Genomic DNA, 23,357 nt, shown 5'->3' with positions numbered 1-23,357 from the left:
CTGTGCCCACACCAGCAGCAACATCACAGTGGAGCCATGGCTCTTCTCAATGAAGGAGACCTGATGTGTTATTTTAATCAACTTGCCCTGCCGGCATTAATTATTCACCAGGTTGGTGAATAGGGACGCCCCGCGGGCAGAAAGAGGGAGGGGTGGGGTGGGGGGGTCCCTCTGATTAAGGGCTTTAGAGAAAAAAAAAACACAAAAAGGGAAAAAAGGAGAATAAGGGAAGAGGGAAAAAGAGGAAGAAAGAAGAGATGTAGAGGGGGATTAGGGCTACACCTCCTGCCCTAGTTCTTGTTAGCTTTTTAGCGTGTGTGTGTGTGCACCCGGAGGGGGGGGGGCAGTATATGTGGGTAACTGCAGTTGGGAACTTGTGGAGAAACAGGCAAATAGCAGAGTAATGGCAGTGAGCACTGTGTATATGCAAACATGTGTGAATGTGCATGGCCACTGTCAAGCCTTAGGGTGCTTACTGAGGCAGCAGGAGTGTCAGTGTGTGTGTGTGTGTGTGTGTGTGTGTGTGTGTGTGTGTGTGTGTGTATCAAAGCTCAAATCCAATCATGATACTGCATGATCTAATTCCTGATGGTCAGACAGGGAGTCCCACCACCTGTAGAGAGGAGAACCATGGGGTAGGTCAAATGTGATTGGTGGATGCACACACACACACACACACACACACACACACACACACACACCAGGATCACATGGAGTGCTCCTCTGGGTTGAGCTGAGGCCCGGTCCAACCCTGCGTGACACCATCCTCAGGCGCAGTGTGTAGAAAAACTCTGAATGTGTGTATGCCCGAGAGTGTGTGTACTTTTGTGGCCACAACACAAATGCCCTGTGAGTGAGTGTGTTTCCCTAAGCAGCTTTGAGAGCGATTCTCACAGCAGAGACAGAAGGGGGAACAGAGCGCCCCTGCTGACACTCTCAGTGGGCTGACACGGAAAGCTTGTTTGGGGGCATTAAATCTTAATACACAAGAACACCGGGGAGGAGACGGAGGAAAGGAGAAAATGAGAGGAGGAAAGTGAGAGTCTGAATAAAAGGTGGAGGGAACATGACAAAGAGGAGGGGCTGGGCTGGATGAAGAAGATGCTGAAAAGAAAGGGAGGAAGGGAGAGAAGGTGAGCGAGGAGAAGCTGCACGTGAGCATGAAGAGGGGAACTCCTCAGGGGCAGGAAGGAAGGATGTTGCGAGGCGAAAGAAAATTCTTTCCCTTCCAATCCACATGAGGATAGTGTAAGATGCCAGAAAAGCAGAACGCGGCACTAAATCAAACCGGTTAAATCATCATGTGTTAATGACTCCGTTAACCCGCTTCTCCCCATCCTTCCCTCCCTCATCCCTTCCCCGTCACTAAAAGCCTGTACAGAGGCTCTGTCATCCCTAATTCATCCTCTCAGCAGACAGAGGGAGAGGTAGAAGATGAAGGCTTGTGAAATCTCTCCTGAGACTCTTTTATAAATAGTTTCTGCCAATGAGAGCTCAGTTTGTCTACAAATGTCAGCCTTGTTTCTCAGAGTCATTATTGCCCATCGCTGTGTCAAAGTGATGTGGCATTTCTGCCTCTCTCAGAAGCTTGTTAGCATGTGGCAAAGACTACCAGGCTGACAGGTACGGGTTGTTGGGTTTGCTGGCGTGTAGCGAGGTGCATGGATGGTTCAAACTTTCTGTGCTTATTACACTGGACAGAACTGCTGATGGCGTTCTGGTAGTTAGCGATGATGATGACGGAGGACGACGGCGACTTGTGGCTCTGTTTATACTGGATTGGGTTGCATACATGTTTGTTGGTGTGCACAATCCACACATAGTGAAGGTCTGTGGATGTCTGTGCAGTGCAAAAATTTCTGGTCATGTGACATGAGCGAATGACAAAATGTACCCAGATATTCACAGCAATGCAGACACAAAAAGATTTCCCAAACTAAGATCTTTATGACTGAACTGCTAAATAAAGACACGATTAATAACTTTTTCTTGTTAAGATCGTTAGCAAATAAATTTTGCTAGTTTTAGATCATTGCTGTCAAACAAAAACTGTAGCCCCTCTGATAAATACTGGGACACTGCAAGTTCACCAAAGTCACTAAAGCTTAGTCTGACCCAGAATCAGTGTCAGTGAGGCAGCACTGTATATGGACAAACTGGATGAACACAGGCAGCCACTAAATAACATAGACATTAATCTGAATCCACAACCAATAAGTATATGTCAAGTAAGAACTGGCTACCACTGAATCATGGTTGGCAACAGTCTAGCTACAATTCAGAGGAGTAACAACAAAACTGGTCACTTTGTTGGTGAAGTGGCTCAGTCTACACATAAGACAGACATATCAGCACTGGGACAATACTGTACAGCTCCCTTTAAGGAGCTAACTGCATCAGAAAAAAGAGAACATGTTTATTTCAGTCGGGTAAAAGATAAAAGTTAAATGTGCAATATTGTCACATTGTCACTAATGCACATTTGGCCTGAACTGAATAATTCTCCAATTTGCTTGCTGGGACAGCCAAGACCAAAATGAAGATGTAAACAGAAAGTGAGGATTCAAAGTGGAAGGAAAAGGCAGTGGATAAAAGCCGTTCACATACAATAATAAGAACCAACAGATGCAGATAATTACATCCAACCCCCCCCCCAAAAAAAACCCATCAAGACTCCAGTCTCTGCTCGCACCTTGTCACAATCAGTTGTTGATCAATCAAAGCAACAGAGATCATGTTTAATCCCCTGGCTTTGGCTTTGGCTTTTGCAAACAAGCAAAAATGTGCAATTAGTTTTCGACAATCTTGAACAGCTGACATAATAAATTTAGCAAACATCTCCAGTGGCACTGGTTTGTCCTGCAAATGTGTTCAAGATGTTAACAGTGTAATCATTTAATGATCCTTTTCCAGAAATGGTTCCACTCATTTTCAGTGGCTCTATATGTAGATGGAGGATACGATCGCTCTGCTCCTTCACCCCACCCCTCACCCCCCCCAACTCCTTTTATACTCTGCCTCTCTCAGCTGAGTGATAAACGCTGTCTGTTGGCCATAAATCCAGGGGGAGTCCTGACAGGCGTACCAATAAAGCGCTCTATTTTCTCCCTGTTTGCTGGGTTTGTCAGGGGCCCAGAGGAAGTGAGATAACATTAGGAGGGGGAGGAGGAGGTGGAGGAGGAGACGCAATTTCATCAGTGGGGTACACGCGCACACAAACACGGGAACACACAGACCCACTCATAAACAAAAACTCTGACATGAGTGACTCGTGTGCTGAGTGGCTGATGCGCTCAAACCGCGGGACAGTTGGTAAAAATGTGGGCGTGTAAGCTGTGAACAACACTCTCAAACACACATGCACATATATATATCATATATAAATAAAGCCAAGACTACATTCATAGAAACACAAACCACAACTAACATGCAAAGAAAACACTAAGCTCCTGTTGTGTCAGGCTTCCTCATTCGTTTCAATCACACGCACACTGTTCTTGCATAACCCATTAATACATGTCGTATGTGCAAGTGTGCACGGCATATAGAATACCTTATTTACTGCTTATCTCAGCAACATCAGGGACCTCCAAGGCTGCACCACCCTGCCCTGTGCAGTGTCTTGCCGCATTACACGCCTGCAAACTTGTCTTGCTAGTTCAGATTTCAGTTGTAGTGATTTTGCCAGCGTAAAAGCCACAGTTCCCCGTCTCTGTCACATATATGCTAAGGAAAACATTGATTAATCTGCTTCTAATTAAACCCAACCCTGCGTTGGAGCTGTCTGCCACTCAGCCACATCAAAGGTTGGCTGAGTTGAAGTCTTGATGTTTTGATTGTATTTATTGTCACAGGAAGTCTTACAGCAGATGCCTTCCTAAGAATTAAAGGCCCAATCCATCTTCAGATGCTCTTAGGGTGTGTTCGAACAGAACGTGAAGCAACTGTTAGACTCACAGTTGTAGACAAAGTCATGAGAAAAGAGCGAGCGGCCACAAATGGCTGAGTTAAAGACATGTCCTTGAGTATCAAATGTTGTTTTTGTTTCTAGTATCTCTCCAAAAACCACACTCCTCTGCTTTTATTAGCATAATTCACTTATAATATTCAGTGAGCAAGGATTGTACTTAAAATTCAGAGCCTATTATCATCCAGTGTTTCCTTTGTGTCCACATGCCTGCTTCCATCAATTGCTGATCTCTTTCAAGTGCCCCCCCCCCCCCCCCCCCCCAACCCTTTTCTTCTCCCTGAGAGGACACCCCACACCCACCCGCTCTCTTAATTCAGTCCCTGAAACTTTTCACCTGTCTCTCTGTTTCACAACACGTACTCCTTCAAGTCCATCGCTCTCTCGCACGCTTGAGTTTCACTCCCGGCTCATTTCTCTCAAACGCACTCCCCACGCTCCTTCTCCACCTCTTTTTATCTTTCCTTCACTGACTGATGGTCGTGAGGGGTCTTTCCTAGCGCTGCAGGTTAACACTTCACTTGCACTGCACCAAACATCAGGGCTTTAAGAAGGAACTGGTTACGTTTATTCAGCCAGTCGTTAATGTGGGAACAACGTCCTGAAGAGAAATGGAGAGGGCGAGAAAAAAAGGGGGACGTGGAGTCAAAGGAGAAGCCTGAAGACAAGAGCGAGCAAGAAAAGCCTCGACTCCTGAGGCTGAGCCTTTCTGCTCTTAAGAGGATTCCCACCTGGTAGCAATTTAGTTTGTGCCTGGTAAAGCAGGCCCTGGGAAGGAAAAATAATGTCTGTTGGGTTAGTGGTTTCATTTTTCAATCAAATAAATCACGACGTTACAGAAAATAATTTTTGTCTTTTAATGGCCTCCCCAGCGTTTGAAGTTCCTCAAGGGACAGCTAGCTTTGAAGTCTGCAAGGGGAGGGGTGAACTTCCTTCAGTGTGTGTGTGCGTGTGTGTGTGTGCGTGAGCATTCATTCCATTGCCTCTCCTGAAACACAACACCTGAGGTACTGAGGTAGAAAGAGCACTGAGAAGCTCTCTGCACGTTGTCGCTCCGACATATAAAACGCCTACTGATGACGGTGACGATGGTGATGAACGCAGAGGGAGAGTGAGTGATTTCTCTCATAATGTCACCAAAACCAGCTTCAGAGTGATTCATGACTTTGTAACTGGACAGAGAATAGAGGCAGATAATTCGTGGTTATGACTGAAGGAACAATTCAACATTTTGGGAAATATGATTATTTGTTGTCTGTCCCAGAGTTATGTCTCCAGACACTGGATGACTCTGAGAAGACTAGAATCTGACACCCTCTCACATCTAAAGACAATGAGTCATAAGCCACAGAGTTTTTAGTCACACGCTATAAGACTTTGTAAAAACTGGGGATCTTGCAGGGTCGCCATTTGCAAGATTAGATTCTTTTGATATCTCCCATCATGCATTTTATTTTGAAATCATTTTCCTTGCGTCCAATTACCTTTGTTTCCATGATGTATTTAACACTGGCCTTACATCAAACAACTCACATTCTTGTGCCTCCCTGGAGTCGCCTCCATCTCCATGCTCGCTATCAACTCAGTGAGCTGCTTCCTGTTTGCTGCTGCAGAAAGCGTCGGTGAACGTCACTATTAGCACGAGCCAAGACTGAAAAATTAGGATCAGACATGTTTCATTTTGTTAAAATCTCAAGACAAAAAAAAAGATGGACTGAAGAACAGCTCGGACGATCACCTTAGCAAAACTCTCATGATTTTATTCCGATGAAAATGTGTCTGTGGCAGTGAAATGGCTTCAAAAGTTGTTTGGTGCAAGGCCGACATTAGATGAGAAGACTGACGCCACTGTCGGGTCTTAAATATGAAGCTACAGTCAGCAGCTGGTAATAGATATGAGCTAACTAATTACTAAAGGTAGTCTGCAGTAATTACTGAGCTCTAATAGGTGGATTGCTTAACTTAATGGGGCCATTATTCAGTTATGGCCATACAGCTTATCCCTATTGTAACATGGGCACAAGCTCATTGACCAAGAATGTCTGAGGAGCAGCAGAGATGGAGCAAAATAAAAGCAGGATTAATTAGGTCTAGAGCGAGTGCACTACACCGCCCCCTCCCTCCACCATCCCCTCCGAAGAGCGACCATTAACACAAGAGGAAATAATGGGAGCAGGAGCTAAGAGCAGTAAGAGCTCTTGACCTCAGAGGGGACCACAACAAAACACTTCATGGAAATAAAAAGAAAGAGGTCTGAGTGGAACCGAGAGCTATAAAGGAATATCCAAGGTTTCTCCTCCTGGTTTGAGGCCTGTTTACATGGAGTCTATTCAGCTACGGCAAAAAGGGCTCTGATGTACCAATTTTGGGGTGGGATGGTTTTTAGTCCACAGCCACACACCAAGTAAGAGACGGACAGCTGTGCATGCACGTGCACAAACACACACGAGCACACGAGCACCACAAGGGAAAACTACGTCAGCTTCTGGGCATACAGCACAAGCAGCCACACCAAACGTGTCGACAGACAGACGACTACCTTCATGATAAAGACTTAAAATATTCCCCTCAAAACGTTTTCCCCTGGAGCTCTTCCACTACTTTCCATGTGTACTTTCGGTCCAAGTGATCTGGTTTTGACATAAAGGCTGTTTTTCAAAGGTCTGAAAGACGTCGGCTTTGACAACACATCTGCCAGGACTGAGCGCTCTCTTTTTTTTTTTAGAGTTGGGTGGGGGGAGGAGCAGAGAGGCCATATAGTTGTCTTCCCAGCAGAAAACCACTTAATGCACTCCAGAACCATACACTCATTGGCCTTGCACCGTTCACAGCTGTGGCATATGTGTGTATGCACACAGAAATTATACACTACGCTTGTTTAACAACCAAACCCTCAGGGACAAAGAAAAACTAACTCACACACAGAAAATTAAAAAAGGTGTGGACATTTCCTGGTCTTAATCAAATGCTAAGACACACTCACTTGTCCTGTTCACACCCATGAGAACCTCAGTTTGTGGAGCGTTTAAAGCAACAGAACTCTCTCCGAGTCCAAGCATCTCCCTCACGCTGTGTACACAGCTGATCATCAGCCCTATTTGAAACGCACAGCCACTGTGAGTGCCTGGCTGGATAGGTGGGTGGGTGGCTAGACGGATGTTTGCTCACTGCTTATTCAGTGTCCGATATCTCTTGGAAAGAGGGGGCACGGAGATGGAAAGATAGCAGGGTCAAAATGCAGATCCGGGAAATAAAGAAAAACAACAGCAGGCTGAGGAGGGAAAACAAATCCCGCTGAAAGTTTGGGACGTTGAAAGCGAACAGGACACGAGGACGAACGGAGGCGGAGGGAGAGAGAGAGAGAGAGAGAGAGAGAGAGACAAAACAAAGATAGATTGAGAGGGAAAGAGTGAGGTGCTGAGAGCGAGAGTTTGGCCAAGTGCTTACAGGAAATAGTTCTGTTTGATGAGTAAATATTGAATCAGCGAAATCCCATCACTGGCATCGCCTGACCTCTCCCTCCCTCTGTTCCTCTCCTTCTCTGTGTTAACAGTAAACAGAGACATTTCTCCTATATTGTGAGGCATAAACACAGGTTTATGATAATTCAGCTGACGTCATTTAAAATGCACCTGGAAATGCATGAGTCCAGTATTTTGGGGATTTGTTGACTTTCTTGACTTGAGAGAGCTGAAAGTTAAAAGCACTCCCTCACACACACACACACACACACACACACGGACTCCCTCACTGCCAAACCCCCCCCTTCCCTCACCTGCATCTTGCTGCAGGTATTTAAGTAAATCCGTGGTCAAGTGTTAGTGATGTGTAAAGCAGTTTTTTTCCAGAGTCCCAAATGATTAGAATCAGTTTGTTAAAAAGATTCGGTCAAAAGATTTGTTCATCAAATCGTTCAGTAACTTCGACTGTGCAGTCCCACTCACCGAGCGGAAACTCAGAGTGGTGTTTATTCCTCAAGATCCCCGGCTCCCAGAACCATAGGTGCTGTCAAACATGCCAAACTCTGTTTATAATTCTTAATATTTCAAAAGTTTCTTTGCTGAATATTGAAGTTAATGCTGTTTTTTTTTAAAAACTTCCTTTAAGTCATGTTGACTGATCTACAGTTCGGCTTTACTCTTGAACTTGCTGGGCCTGATTCGTGCAGCTGACTGATCACTCGGGGCTCACGGCCACTGTGTAGTTCCTTCAATGAACAAACCACTGAACACGCACCGTTCCCTCGCAGGGAAGGGAGTGTGAGTGCATCCCAGCAAACGAATCACGCTCACTTGCAGGGATGCACTCACTCCCTGCGCAGGAATCAGGTTTGCTCATAGACACATTCAATCATATTCCTGCACGTTCGCTCACAACCGACTGAGAGCTCAACTGAGCCGAGAAGTGAACACGTCGTCTCAGTTTCTTTTGAACTGATCGTTCAAAACGAACGACTCTACAGCAGAAAGTGTGAATCTGCTCCTGATTCCTTGGTGAGGGGTATGTCTGGGCCTGCTGTGATTTAAGATGCCTGCAGGGGCCCTTCACTTCCCTCATTTGCGCTCTCCCTCTCTTGATCTTTGTCTCCCTCTTCCTAACCTCCTCCTCAGTCCTGTCTCTTTCTCTCAGAGAATGAGCGATTAGAGGGGTCTCGGGGTCAGAGAGGGAGGTCTTGAGTTTGACCTTAGGTATGCAGCATCGCTCTGTCTCTTTCTCTGTGATCACTCACCGCTGTCTCCTGCCTTTAAGATGTCCTGTTTTACCCATAGTGTTTCATCATGGAGTCACAGAGAATGTGGCTGTACAGTATGAGCGGGTCAGAGCCTCAGTGCGTGCTCACTTGAAGGATTATTTCAGTTTATTACAACTTGGGCCTTTTTTGATGTTATTGGACATTTCTATCAGTAATCGATAATGTCAGTAATAATGGATGGATTGATAAACCAGGTTAAAGTACAACAGGCTGAAGTAGAGCTGTAAACTATGATGCATGTTTGTAACTTTACAGTTCATGGGTATTTAGAGATATTTTAGACTGGTCTGTCGTGTGAGGCAGGGTTTAATTTTACTCACAGATTAGTCTAATCTCAGTAAAACTGCTTCTTTTTAATTTTAGGCCAAAATCATTGGAAACCTTACCCCGAGGCTAAGACCAATGTTACCATAGTAACAATCCATGCCACCTGTAGCACCCAACAATAAAATACAAGAAAACATTGCTCATAATTGGTGATTTGCTGACATTGTTATGGCGAGAGCGATGAGATGTGAAAGAGTTTTCAGAGACTGCAGCGATTTTTCTTTTCTAAATCCGATTTTGTGCTTTTTTTTCTACACTCTTTGCTTAATTTCCCAAGGAACATGTCCCTGTAACTGTTGAATTCTTCAAGACAAACACTTTCTGCTGAGGTAAATGGAGCTCAGTGGTTGGATAGAGGCCTTTTTTTTTTTTTTTTTTTTAAAAAGTCTTAATTTACCCAGAATTCATTGTACCACAGTCCATCTTAAGATGGTCAAGAACTAAACCGCTTTGTGCAACAGATGACTTTGGACATCTATCTGAAGTCTGACTATTTGTTATATCTAAGCCATAGTTAAAGTCTATGTTTATGAAACGGGCTCCATGTTTGTTTTCTCTTCCAGCTACGTTTGGCTAACCTGGAAGTGTTTATTGCTTTTTCCACATTCGAAAGCGGAGAGATGCAATAATCATTTAAAACCGGGGAACTGAGCACATGTGTGGAAAATCTTTCCTCATTGATGTTCCACACATCTGCCCATACAACAAGTGACAGGTGGTAGTGTGAAGACTGTGAAGACAAAGGAGTTTGAGTGAGAAGTTCAAATGTGGTTTACTTTCGTGTGGTGAAGACAAAAAGTTGCAAGAATTGCTGGATGCATCATTGGTCCCTATTTTTCCGACATCTGAAAAGTTTAAAGGGAGGATGTTTCAGACGCTGGTCAAACCTTCCATCAATCACTGGATCTGAAGCATAGTCACTCAGTAAAGCTGACCATTCACCGCTAAAGAACTGCGGCTGCTTCGGCCTCCCCTGACCCTCAGAGGAGCATTTCCGATGACAAACCACAGCCTTCCATGATCGCCTTGCCGTGGGAAATTTTGTCTGGTTTTGTTTTTTTTTTGTTTTTTTTTCTCCAGTGCAAAGCATACACAAAACAAGCGGCCGATCAAAAGACTTGACTGTTATTGTGTAACCGTGTGGTGCTGGTGCTTTGTCAAAATGTGTATTCTGTAAGCTTCCACAACCCAGAGAGACAAGATCCGTGAAACCGCATGCTATTTGTGGGGTCTGCCACAAATCCGAACTGGACGATCTCCCACAGAGAATTCCCAACTTAAGCAAGTTTGTCTGAGTGAGGAGACAGAAAAAATGTTTTGATACAGTCGGTGCAAGTTTGGTCTTTGTGTGTCTGCAATGGAGTGTGCGTGTGTGTGTGTGTTTATCTGAGATCTTATCTTGGCAGTAGCTGATCATTCACTGTCAATGACTGTGGAATTCATCAGCAGCTCCACCAGTTTCACAACCGTCGACAGTGTGTGTGTGTGTGTGTGTGTGTGTGTGTGTGTGTGTGTGTGTGTGTGTGTGTGTGTGTGTGAGAACAGCTTGCACAGTCTGATCCACCCAACATTAACACTTGGTTAAAAACAGAGAGTGATCAAGACATATTCTACGATGGGAAGGCCGCCGCTCCGACACTCTGGTAGTCCCATGGTGTGTGTTATAACATCATCACTTCAGAATAATTAGGTTAGAAAAAAAACAAAAAAACCCAAGGACAAAAATGGTTGACTGTGGCAGCACATTTCTGGCACCCAGCTTTAAAGCTGCTGTGACCGTGAGTGTGCGTGAACATCTGGCGGTTGCGTGGGACAGACCAAATTAGGGGACTAATCAAGGCGTAATGCTCACCAGTTGTTTAGAAAGCAATTTCAAAATGGAGGACAAAACTGTGCCACTAATCACATCCTCTCTGTCCGTGTATAGTGCGAGCGTACTGACAGGAAGAGGAGAAAGACTGGGACACGGCGGTAAAAGGACAAAACTCAAATGTTTGTGTGTCAGTGTCAGAGAGAGTGAGGAAGAATAAGAGACATTTAGAGGGAGAGAGAGAGAGGGAGAGCCAGTGCAAGTTTAAGGTGCCTCTTAACACTGATCACAGGGTAGCTGCTGAACAGCTGTTTGTCCCTGATGAAAAGAGAGGCCACAGAGTGAAGAGAGAGATCAGAGAGAAGAGGAGGATGAAAAATGAAAGCTAAATAGTGAAAAATAAAGGAGAAGGAAAGAGAGAGAGAGAGAGAGAGAGAGAGAGACAATAGATGTTTTGAAACCAAGAAATTAAATTCAAGCAAAGGAATTGAAAGCAGGGTAAAGGAATAGAAAGTAAAAAAAAAAAAAAAAGACATTAAAAAGAGAAGAGCAGAAAGGTTGAGTCACATATTTCATAAATTATAAGTAAAATAAAACCAGAAATACCTGTGGACCTCCTGCGATTTAAGAATTTGGACCCCATATCTGTGTTTCGTGCAGCACGTTGATATTATTCAGATGGAGTTTATTTATGTAGGTGAAGGTTCATTGATTTTAATATTGCATGTGCTGATTAGTGATTTTAATCCCGTCTGGAGCGCATATGTCTGTGTTTCTTTTCCTTCTCCCTCGACTTACAATTACACTCACAAAGATCTACTTTTTCTTTGCACAATCACTGGTCCTTCCATGTTATAGTCTCACACATACAGACAACCTTGCAGTTTGTGGTGTGAGTATAATTTTCATTGAATTTACGGACGTAGTCTTTTTTTCATTTACACCTAAAGCGCGATCAAAACTCTTGTTAATTTCCACTGCGCAGAAAACACAGAAGCAAGGGAGATGCAGATTCCTAAAAGTCCAATATTGTCAGATGACCTTTACGTTTGCCTACAATGGCGGTAATTTGCGGTAATTTGCTCGTCATTATCAGACTCCAGGTATTAAAAAAGGGCTATAGGTACAAATATTATCTGAGGTTGGATGACAGATACTACAAAACACCTCTTGATGAGTAAGAGGACATTTTATCTGTTTCAACAAGGACATTTTATCTGTTTTGAGGGTTTCCTGTGGCCCAGTGTCACCAAACAGTTTAGAAACAAGTTTGAAGCGCTGCAGTTGGAGTGTTTAGTATTCAGCTAAATACAATACATCACAACCTAGAAGAAAAAGGCACAATAACACTGCTCGTCTTTCACAAAGACCATAACTGAAGGAAGCGATGAACACAGCGGAAGGATTCAGGCGGCGCAGCGGCATTAAATGTGTGCGTCCACAAATCTCTGGAATGCTAATGATTAACTGAACACAGCGCAATTCATTCTGTTCAGTTAGGTGGTAAACTTAGCTCCTATAATGTGCTAATGCTGCCACAAGTGCATTATCTTTCCGCTCTGAGGTGGCTATGTGCTAATGTTAGCAGACAGGCTTGAGGTTAAGTGTGGCCAGGGGCCCCTTAGAGAGGTGCCAAGAGAGAGCTGGTGGCCCCATAAGCCCCGGCCGAACAGAGCTCTCTTAGCCCCTTTGCGCAACACAGCTATCCATTGTGCTGGGCTGAAAAAGCACATTAGCCGCTGAGAAAAGGGCTTTCCCTCTGAAACCCCCTTGGACAACAAGCAAAGCTCTGCTTGATAATTCAATCACTCTCCGAGCTGTGCAGGGGCAGAGCTGCTCAACCTCTCAGAACCTTTCCTCAGCTCTCTCCTTTCCTTCCTTCCTTCATCTCCTTCCATTAGGTAACTGCCCTATATTTTACAGATGCTGTCATTCCTACCCCTTATCAAAGGACAATAGAGGAATGATGCCTGTGAGAGACTCATTGACATTTGAATGTATGCGGCAGTGTGAATTATGGCTGTATGCAATGGGTGCTGCAAAAAGGGCATAAGAAGGTAGAGAGATGTGTGTGTGTGTGTGTGTGTGTGTGTGTGCGTAGGGGGGAGGGGAGAAGAGATAAAAGGAAGGAGAAGGGGGTCAGTGCAAGAGTGGGTTGAAGGAAAGGATAGGAAAGCCGTAGAGAAGGAGAGAGAGGGAAAAAAAAGGGGGGGTAGTTCTTATCGCTTTACCCTTGTCTTGACTTCCTCGCGGGGCCTTTGAAGAGAGCAGGAATAAAGATACTCGCGCTGGCACATCAGAGAGAGAGATTTAGATTATGCCAGTGTTTACCCAACTGAGTGCTGCATGGCTGCTGGCGACAGTCTGCTGGTTTTGAAGCTGTTATGGCCCAACTACAGCTTAAAGCGCTCACGGCTCCAAACACCCAGGCTGCAGAGGAGGGGTTTTCTCTGTCTGTGTGCAGATGTGTGTGTGTGCGTGCGTGTGTGTGTGTGTGCGTGTGTGTATCTCTACGCATGTGTGCATGTATGTTCCAGTTGCTGTGAATGTTTACGAGAGATAGTATGTGTCCTTGTATTCCTAATAGTGTGCGGCACAATCTGCCTTTCTTTGTGTGTGTGTGTGTGTGTGTGTTTGTGTGTATCACAGTGAAAATGGAGCCATCCATCGGATTATGGGTAGACAGCTCTTTAATAGGAGGGCCTGTATTTGCATAAGCAGCCATGGAAGAGAAAAAAAATCTATAGAAAGAAAGACAGAATGAGAGTGCAAGAAAAAAAAAGAAAAAGAAAGAAAAAAGAGAGAGACGAAAAGAAGAAGGGGGGGTGGGAGAATGGACCACATTTGCCAAGCCACTCGGGGATAAATCCTGTGGTTGGGATCTAGTATTCTGGGCAGGGATTTGGCCCCCGGTCCCCTCAAAGCAAATGGAAAATAACAGGCTGCGAGTAAATAGGTGGCAGGGTAATGATAGCTCTGTCAAGTCCTACGGTGGAGAAAGGGAGGGCTGGAAGAAAGGAGAATAACAGTGAATGAGAGAGAGAGGTGAGGGGAGTGAGGGGCTGCAGGTATGACGAAAGAAAGATGAGTGTGGAAAGGAGAGGAGGCTGGATCGGGCAAGAAAAGTGGACAAATGCCCAGAGAGAGAGAGCGCGGTGGTGATGGGAGGGAGAAAGAGTGGAGTTGGAGAAAAGATGGGAGAGAAGAGAAGTCAGAAAAGATGGGAGTGAAGAAGGACAGATGTAAGGGAGGGCCAGAGGGCTGGGGGAGAGGGTGAGGGGTTTACTTGTGGGACCCCCCTTTGGCTAAGCTTGCCAGTGTTTTGGCACATGATACTGGGATGGGATACAGGTGTTGCCAAAGCCTGTGCGTGTGTGTGTTTGTGCCTGGGGCTCCCACTCCAGTCACATCTGCACAGAAGGCTTGCATCTCCATCTCTCTGCTTCTCCGTCTGTCTCTCTCATATTTTTTTTGGTTTTCCCCTTTGAATCGAGGTTTTCCCGAAGCCTTTCGCTACCACCGTCTTTCTTCTCTCCTCTTGGGCTTGAGCAATGTTCCTGCTGTCCTAATGAACAAATACACACGTTGATCCACAATAAAACAATCACAGAGGAGGCCACTCCCCATCAGAAAACTCCCAAACAGAAACACGCACACACACACATACGCCCACTCCACCTACTGCTGGTGTATCACTGTGTCCAGTCAGGACTGAGTCATATGATGAGCTATAATACTTTGTTATTATTGTAGCATTAGTACTTGTCATGGCAGCACAGAGTTGTAGGCTAATATATCATTTTTTTCAATATCTGCATAAGATGGAGAGTGAGAGTGATGTCCTGCTCCAGCTTAGTGTTGACTGATTCCACTGCACCTGTGCCCTCTGTACCGAGATAGGGAGTAGGGGTGGGGAGTTCAGGGTGGTGGATGGGCACGTAGCTGTGACGACAGGAGTCTGCACCCTGACAGCCCTTTGATTTAAATTCACTTTTATATTGATCCCAATTATGATCTTTCATTAACATACCTGTACTAGCCATGCACAAAAAAAAAAAAACACATGAGGTTTTGAAATACGAGATCAACCAATATTGACATTTTTGTCCAGCAATATGGTTGCCTTCCAATACTATGGCCAATTATCAGCAATCAAAGATATTGTTTACCCATCATTTACAGCACTGTTCTCTCAAAATGCTAACTGTGTCTCTGTGTCACTGCTGTTATGTAGAATGAATTCACTTCTTTGCCTAAATGCGGTTATTTCCTGCTGGTAGAAGTTACAGCTCAGTTATACAAGCGTCTAAAAAAGACTGTGCAGTCCGTCAATGTACAAACATCGCTCTGCCTTATCTACAGTTGTAATAATCACAATAATCAGTCCTCAAAATGTTCCTGTGTATGAATATCTTCTGAAAGCAACATCAGGCTTCCTTATCGTGTTTAATAATGGAGGTTTGAAATCAGAAAAATAGATGCATCTGCTGTTAGAGAAACAGGAACACAATTATTCAAATAGTCAGAGGAGAAAGGTGTCGTCTGGATGTAGCAGGAGTTTTTCTACAATGAAGAAAAGCATCAAACCTGTTGAAATCCGCGTATTTGTAATCTGGTTCAATGCAAAGGATAAAACTCCTCAACTCACTGAGGCGTGGCAACGATCTTGAAGTAGCATCGGAGACAATTACTTCTTTGAAAATTTAAGAATAGGAGAGCCACTGTGCTCATTTTTCAGCCTCCCAGAGCTCTGCAGTTAATTAACAAGGTCGTTAAGCAGGGGTGAATGAGTGCTATGCTGCCATGCTAGACGTGTATTACACGCCATGTTTAATAAGCCTGCGTCCTCGCCATCAGAGTATCGGCACCCCTCAAATGACTTTCCAATAATGACAACCAGCTCCCCAGAGGTACTGTTTCTGTGTGTGAGACGAGCGTGTCCTTCTGAAGTGGCTAAATGGCTGCTACCTGCTTGCCTGATAGAAAAAGTGCTTTAGTCAATAGAGAGTGTGTTTACATGGTATCCTCACACACTTTGGATTGCTGCCAAAGGGGAGCACATCGCAAGTGTTTCTCGTGTCATTATCCTGATCCCTACCACAGAAGCGCGCGCATGTGTGTGTGTGTGTGTTTCTCTTTTCGCCACCCATGGAGCGTACTGACATGCCCCCTTGATTCCTGTAGACCACCGGGGCAGGGAGCAACCACCTGTCTGTCCAGAAACCAGTGCACACAGACACGCACACAGACACACACACACACACACACACACACACACCCTCACAAACACACACTTTGCCCAACATTACCATATCCATATTTGCTCATGGTCAGTGCATTCCACAACGGGCTGCTTAATGGGATAGATGACACACACACACAAGCTTCCTTGAGGTCTGAAAATATCCTTTCATATTTCTCTTACTGGCCCAAAAGTACATTCATAAATGCCATTTCACCCCAGTAATAAGTCAAAGGAGATGGTGCTCATGTGTGTTAGCCACACTGGGGAACGCTCCTGTACCAGGCAATTACTGCTGAAACAAGAGCGCTCTGTGGGGAAAAGCCAATTAGTCCACTGTGGCAGCAGGTAGTAAGCTGCCTGCATTCATTATGATCCCTCATAACACCATGCTAATGTAATAGCGCTGTATTAGAGACAGACACACAGCAGAAGGCTTTAACGATAATAACTGGATCAATAGTTGGGGTGTTACGGCCAGGTAGCTCCGTATTCGCACAGCCATGTGGCATCAGGGATTTAAACAAAACCACTAATGAAAGTTGTGCGCGTGTGTCTGTGTGAGTGTGCGTGTAGCGAGCGCGTGTGGATGTGGATATCTGGCCGCATTCGATACAGCAGCGTGCACGTGAGTGTGATCAATCCACGGTGATAATATTCAGTTAGCTAATAAAGCTGCAGGCAATAAATGTAATATCAATATCTGCAACTGATCTGCTCCGGAGCGTAACCCAACCTGATGATTTTCAGATAATGTGATGTGAAGACATAACCCAGGAGGCTAGAGCTGCACAGACACACACACACAGAGAAAGAGAGAGAGGCCTGATTAACCCTTCTGCTCTGCTTGGTCCAAATAACTGGTCTGTTTTGGTTTGATGGAGAAAGCCGAGGTAGAGGAGCCGGACAACTCTGGATGAATGACCAGAAAGAAAGAAGACAGAAAAAAAGTATTTTGATGGGAAATGAGCTCAGCAATCAAACTAAATATCTTGGCTTCATGAGTGTTTGATCAACAGACCTGCCACCTGCAGTTTACACCTGCATCAGATATGAGTAGGCTGCACATAGAGCAAAAACAAATAAATAAATACAGGCTTTCATTTACCACAGATACATTGAGGATTAGATGAAGAGGTCACTGTGTGAGTGCAGCACCTGTCCACTCTACAAGTCAATAAAATAATTCCAATCTAATTCAAATCCATCATACCAAAAATGCTTGTAACCATAATCCATAACTCCTGACCTGACCTTCAGTCCCAGCTATGCTTGTAATAAAGATTTCATTCTTGTTGCACTGAATGTTGCTATGGATTTATACGTTTAGCGCTTCTTGTAAAGACATGACAGGGTCATAGTAAGAAGGACAAAAATATCATTCCGGACAATAGCAGAGAAAACCAGCAATCACAAGGTTGAACCACATTATTCACTCTGCACAAACACAGGGACAAGTCCACACACAAATGCAGTCCTGTGGACTTAGTCGACAATGGCCGCTCTGAAATCCATCAAGGCCGATGCTCGACTTGTGTCTCTCTCTCTCTCTCTCCCTCACCCTCTGTCCTTCTCCCTTCCGCTCAGCATTGAATGGAGCTGGTAAGGGCTTAGCTAAAGTGTGTGAGTGTGTGAAAATGTGAGAGAAAAGGGAAAAAAAAGAGGTGTTTGAGCAAGAGGGAGGGAGAGAGAAATGATCTGCCAGAGAAGTGGAAAGAAGGAGGAAGGGAAAGGGGTGAAGGTGGAGTGTTTGTGTGTCACAGTGTGGGTAAGTGTTGGGAAGGAGACCTGCGGTTCTGTTGCCGTGTGTGTGTGTCTGTGTGTGAGCATATGTGAGTTATGTTTGCAGTTATCTTCATGCGAGGAGGAGCAGGAGTGAGAGAAAGTGAGCCAGCATGAAGGGCAAAGATTGTGTTTATGTTTAAGACTGTGTGTGTGTGTGTGTATCTGTGTGTGTGTGTGTGTGTGTGTGTGTACTTGTGCTCGTCAGGAAGCTGTGGTGTCCCTGGCTCTCCAGTGTTTACAGACAGGAAATGTTTGTCCAGGCAAAAGGGAAGGAACCTTGCCGCCCTGCATGGCAAACACTGGGAGAGTGGACACACACACACACACACACACACACACACACACACAGATACACAGAAACACGCACACACATTTGCAGCGGTGTAAAAAGAGGAATCTGACAGGAACTCCAGTCTTTGTGAGTGAGGTGGGGTATCTGGTATTGGGGAAGTGGGAGTGACTGGGCTGGGCACTAACTGTTCTTCACTTCCCTCCACGTCGGCTGCCAACGCAAACTCCAGCAGATAGAAAGTCAATACACGGACCTGCTGTAAACCTGTGAGGGCTGTGAGAGCCTGGCCTGTGCACAACACCACACACAAACTGATTGCACATCTGCACCAACAACTGTGTTCCTTCAGTTCATATTTCTGCTGCTGCCACCGTCGTTTCATTGATTATCCGCCTGTTTGTTATGCTGTGTGATGCAGGGATTGTGCGACTTGGGATTCGGATCTGTAACCAGTGGTGGTGGCGTGTTTGCATATATTAATTCAAATCTATACTTCCACTCCACTACGTTTTAAATTGCAATATTTTAATTATTCCACCACATTTGTCATCTATAATTACAATTTATTTTGCAGATTAGTTTCACATTTTAGACACAGTGCTAAAATCTTTGCTTTTTTTTTTTTTTTTTACGAGTCTTTAACATCTTACTTTCTTTAATCAATGTGCAGAACACTGGGGTAAATTCATCCGATACAAATGGACACGCCTCAAGGATCTTTGTATAATTCCAAGCCGAAGGTTCAGGTGTTTTTCTTTCGTCGTGTGAAAATTAATCTCCAGACAATTCTTGGTACAAGAAACATGTTCAAACTGTGTCAGATGGAGATTGAGAAATATGATGCATCAGCTTGTAGTCGACCTGCTACAACATCAAAATAATGATTATAAGGTATTGCATCAGTAATAGTAATGCAATGATATATGTAATAATAATATATATTACTATTACACTCTGACAGGGACATTCTGCATGGTAAGTACAACCTAATAGGCTTTGCTGATAATACTTTTGTTTAATGATAATCTTGCAGAAGTTTTGCTGCTGCTTTTACCTGAATAAAAGATCTGAATTCTTCTTGTTCGGGCTTAAACAAAGTTTCTTGTGTATAAATAATAGACAACAGAGCAGCTTCTCTTTCCTTATGAGAAGTGCTTTTCTCCAAGTTTGACTTAAATAAGCAACTTTGCAAGTCAGTTGTGAAGCTTTTGATTGATAGTATAAAGGAGTTGTACCATGAAGGTTGGCTACAATGGTAGCATTTGTGAGATTTATTTTAGCAACACATGCCAAATTCGTGCTCCCCAAATAAGCAATTCTCCTTTCTGGCTGTCCTGCCTCATTTCCTTGTGATCTACGCTGATGTTTCCATGTGTGAGTGTGTGTGTGTGTGTGTGTGTGTGTGTGTGTGTGTGTGTGTGTGTGTGTGTGTTCATTTGTGTGGGCTTGTAAATTAAGGACAGCGCTGGAGGCGATGTGTGTGTGTGTGTGTGTGTGTTTGTGTGTGTGTGTGTGTGTTTGTGAGTGTGAGTGAGAGAGAGAGAGAGAGAGAGAGTGCTGCTCTCTGTTTACCAACACACACATCTTTCACATAGGAATGATGCAAACAGGATGAGATGAAAGTGTCCTTTTATGAGCAGAATCACAGTTACAAGCATATGTGCACACACACACACACACGCACACACACACACAGTAGGGGAGCTATGCAGGAAACAGTGAGCCACAGCCTCACAAGTAAACCAGGACACACACAAAGGAAAGTAAATCTTCTCCCCACTGCCTGTCACTCAAAAACCAACTTGCATTAGAGGTAGAGCGAGGCCCAGGTACAGACCGCTTCAGAGCCTGACAAGAACCAGCAAGAAGGCTGAAGTCAGAGTTTACTCACTGGCTGGTGAAGGGGTGCTGTACCCACTGATGGGCAGTCCTGGCAGGGCTGGAGGCGACAGGCTCCCCAACATGTGGGGGAAGAAGTAGGAGTAGGTGGGCATGGGGAAGCCGTTGAGGTGGGGGCCCGGCACCGGGTTGCCCTTCCCAGCCATGATGGCTCGGTCCACCCTCCAGTCACAAACAGACCTCTCTGAAAAACCACCTTAGCAAGATCTAACAGAGGAGTCAGTGTGGATTCCTGTGCTGATTTAATCCCCCATAGGGACGCAGGGTGAGCAGATATTCCAAAAGGCTGCCGGGCAAAATCTCCTTATGGTTTGGAAACTGGTCCTTCAAATGGCTGCTGTGGATGTCACCGAGACAAAAATCCCGCTGGTTTAGTGAATGTGTGTGTTGAGGGTTGAGTTACTCAGGACACAAAGATAAAAAGAGACACGGGGTAGAAGCATAAAAGGGGGCTGTGGAGTGTTTTAGCCTTCCTTTCTCTGGTATTGTGAAACTCGCTGAAAGGCCTTATTTGCGAGAGGCGTTGGAGAGGCTGGAAAGCAGCGCAGCCATTCCTTATCTCCAAGATGAAGAGGGAGAAAGAGACAGAAGGCAAGTTGAGTCAAGAACAGGGGACTTTGATGACTGCAGTCAGGAGTGGTGATAAGTAGTGATAGGGGCGCTAGTGGTTGCGAAGCTTCCACGGGAGCGCAGATTTACTCTTCCACTGCAGAGTGCTCCAAGGGAATGCGCAGATCACATGATGCCAAAACAAAGCTCCTCTCCTTAGACGGGCCTCCTCTATGCAGTCGCACAGCCTCTGCCTACGGAAAAGAAAAGAAAAAAAAACAGAGAGAGAGAGAGAGAAAGAGAGGGAGATCATTTAGTGCTTCAGTGACAAGGTAAAGAGATCGTTTCCCTTTGTACTTAAGTGCTTGAGCAAAACAGTTCTTTTCTTTTGACACTAATTAATGGTAATGTCTCATCTGAAATGTTACAAAAACACCCCATCCACCTTAATTATCTAATGGAGTGTTAAAACAGTGAAGAGAGCAGTGGGTGTGCGATGTCTCCTCGCAGCTTTGTGTGCTCATACACGCGCTCATTAACAGTAACAGACTGCAAATACTTTGGGAGACGAGCCAAAACACAGACGGAGAGAGCAATGCAAAAGAAAACTTTGCTAATTACACCAGTTGCAGGAGCCAGAGGTGAGACGCAGAGCGCCGTTCTGGGACCACTGGAGATTTCTGCTGCAGAAACTCCAAACTCCTGCTTCTAAAATTCAGACTAAGACATGTACAAACAGACCTGTAATCACCGCAGAAAGCATGACCTCACAAGAGGGCACTGACAACTGTACACCCAGAGAGCACAATTATCATGAAGTGCTACACTAGCACAACAACATATGCAAGAGTATGAGAAACTGTTTCTTTAAAACAGCTTGTCATAACACGGGCATAACTTATATTTGACTGTGCTGACCCCTCAGTGAGTCGCGCAGCAGTGAAACTAAGAGCTATTGCAACACACAGACACACACACACACACAGTCCTCACTGAATAAGCAGGAGGAATGTGTCTTTGCATGAGCACTGTTGCTGCTCAGGAATGTGGCACTCTAACATGAATCACACCAGGACATCATGGACAAACTCCTGTAAAGAGAGAGGGGTCAGGTCAGACATGTTTGTGCGCCTGTTCCCACTTGTGTGATGTAGACAAAGCATGAGGATATGACAGGTGAGAGGGACCCGCTGGTGGCAGCATTGTGCGGACTGGGTGACAAATTAAAGGGAAAAAACCAACGTGAAGTGTCTCCAGACAGTGTTTGGCCAAGAGGAGCCAGCAAATAAAGCTCTGTTTACCTCCGGCACAGACTGAAACTCTACCAGAGAGATAGTTCTCTCATTTGATGCTGCGGAGCTCCGGTGCAAAAATCCTTCATTGGTTTTCAGTTGGGTTGCGTGTGTTTCATTACTGTGCTCTCAGCACTGGAGGATTCAATGTGTGTTTTCATTTTGTTAATCTGTTTATACATTAGAAAGACTAGCTACTGTTTGCTATTTATTTTAATAAGTTATTTAATAATTTTCCTACACTGCAGAGGCTCTTTTTGTGTTGTACACAGAGAACTCTGCGCCGGAGGATTCAGTTTGTGGTTTCTTTACAGACACTTGTCTATTCTTAATAAAAGATTTTAATCTTGTTGGATAACGGTTAATGGTTGGTTTACGAGCTGTTTTCATCAAGACAAAATGCAAACAAATTCAGAAAACATCTTCATCAATGTGACTACCACGTGTAATGGGGGTACAACACGACGCAACCATATACACAAACGCACAACACACTGGAGGCCATTTCCAGGGGACACAAAAAGTGATAAACTATTCAGCTCTCAGGGCCGCCGTACATTATGCCCTTTGTAAGATTTATTTTACTTTTGTTTTGTTTCTCCACTCATTTGTTCTCTCCACCGTCTGTACATTTGAAAGCGCTCATCCTCGTGGGTTCAGAATCACTGTCACGCCGTCAAATCTCCTCCCATCGTCTTCACTGAGGCTATCTGACAGGTAATGCAATATTTAGAAACTACAGAAGAAACTGTTGTAGAAAAGCTTTTTTTCACATCCAACAGCTCAACATTCTTCGGTGTAACTGTCAAAAAGCTGCTCTCTGCATACAGGCTCGGTGCATGACCTGTGCATGTGTGAGCATGTGTGTGTGTGACCCTATACCTACATGTATGAAATGAAAAATGAGTGAGTACTTACAGGAATGAGTTACCAAACTGCAGTAAGAATGTACGCCTGTGGGTGTACGAGTGTGTATAGCGCAGGTGGAGAATGTGGAGCCCTGATATGTCTCTTAATCAGATGGAGAGCTGATTTTATTGGCTTGGCCTTCTATTAGGCGCCGTATTTTTATTGATTGTTGCCAAAGTGCTCTCTAGTCACCCTGTCACACTGAGCTGGTGTGTGTGCTGGTCAGGGGTTGTGGGCTGAAGGTGCGCTTGTATTAGTCTGAAAGCTTTACTAGCATTTTTTAAAGCCCGTGGGAGTTAGATATATTTTTATTTGCTTTTAAAGCCGCCACCCCACCCACCCACCCCCCTCCCTCTCCTGAGTAGCCACCCATTAAACCAAAAGAGAGTTTAGAGTTAAAGGGAACATATAACAATATCATTTCTGGTTCTATAATACAAAGTAATACACAACCATTACCATTATGAACCTGGGCCTTGATACACTCCGCACTGCACAATGCCACGATCATGTAAAATGCATCAGCACTGTC

At 44.7% G+C, this 23,357-nt stretch overlaps 1 protein-coding gene across 2 annotated transcripts in view; it reads right to left on the bottom strand.

Moving 5' to 3' along the window:
• The window catches only part of raraa (retinoic acid receptor, alpha a), a 142,777-nt gene that overhangs the window by 56,357 nt on the left and 63,063 nt on the right, over positions 1-23,357 (bottom strand). For both annotated transcript variants that reach the window (XM_071463666.1, XM_071463667.1), the window contains one exon: positions 20,068-20,878. In XM_071463666.1, coding sequence (XP_071319767.1) covers positions 20,068-20,221 — 154 coding nt within the window. In that variant the 5' untranslated portion in view covers positions 20,222-20,878. The remainder of the gene's footprint in view (positions 1-20,067; positions 20,879-23,357) is intronic.

This window comes from Trachinotus anak, unplaced genomic scaffold (genome assembly GCF_046630095.1).
Source record: "Trachinotus anak isolate AG129_WGS33_773 ecotype Australia unplaced genomic scaffold, CSIRO_AGI_Tana_v1 ptg000025l, whole genome shotgun sequence".
NCBI classification, from domain to species: domain Eukaryota; kingdom Metazoa; phylum Chordata; class Actinopteri; order Carangiformes; family Carangidae; genus Trachinotus; species Trachinotus anak.
Note: the sequence above shows the minus strand (reverse complement) of the source record. Positions and strands in the feature narration are given on the sequence as shown.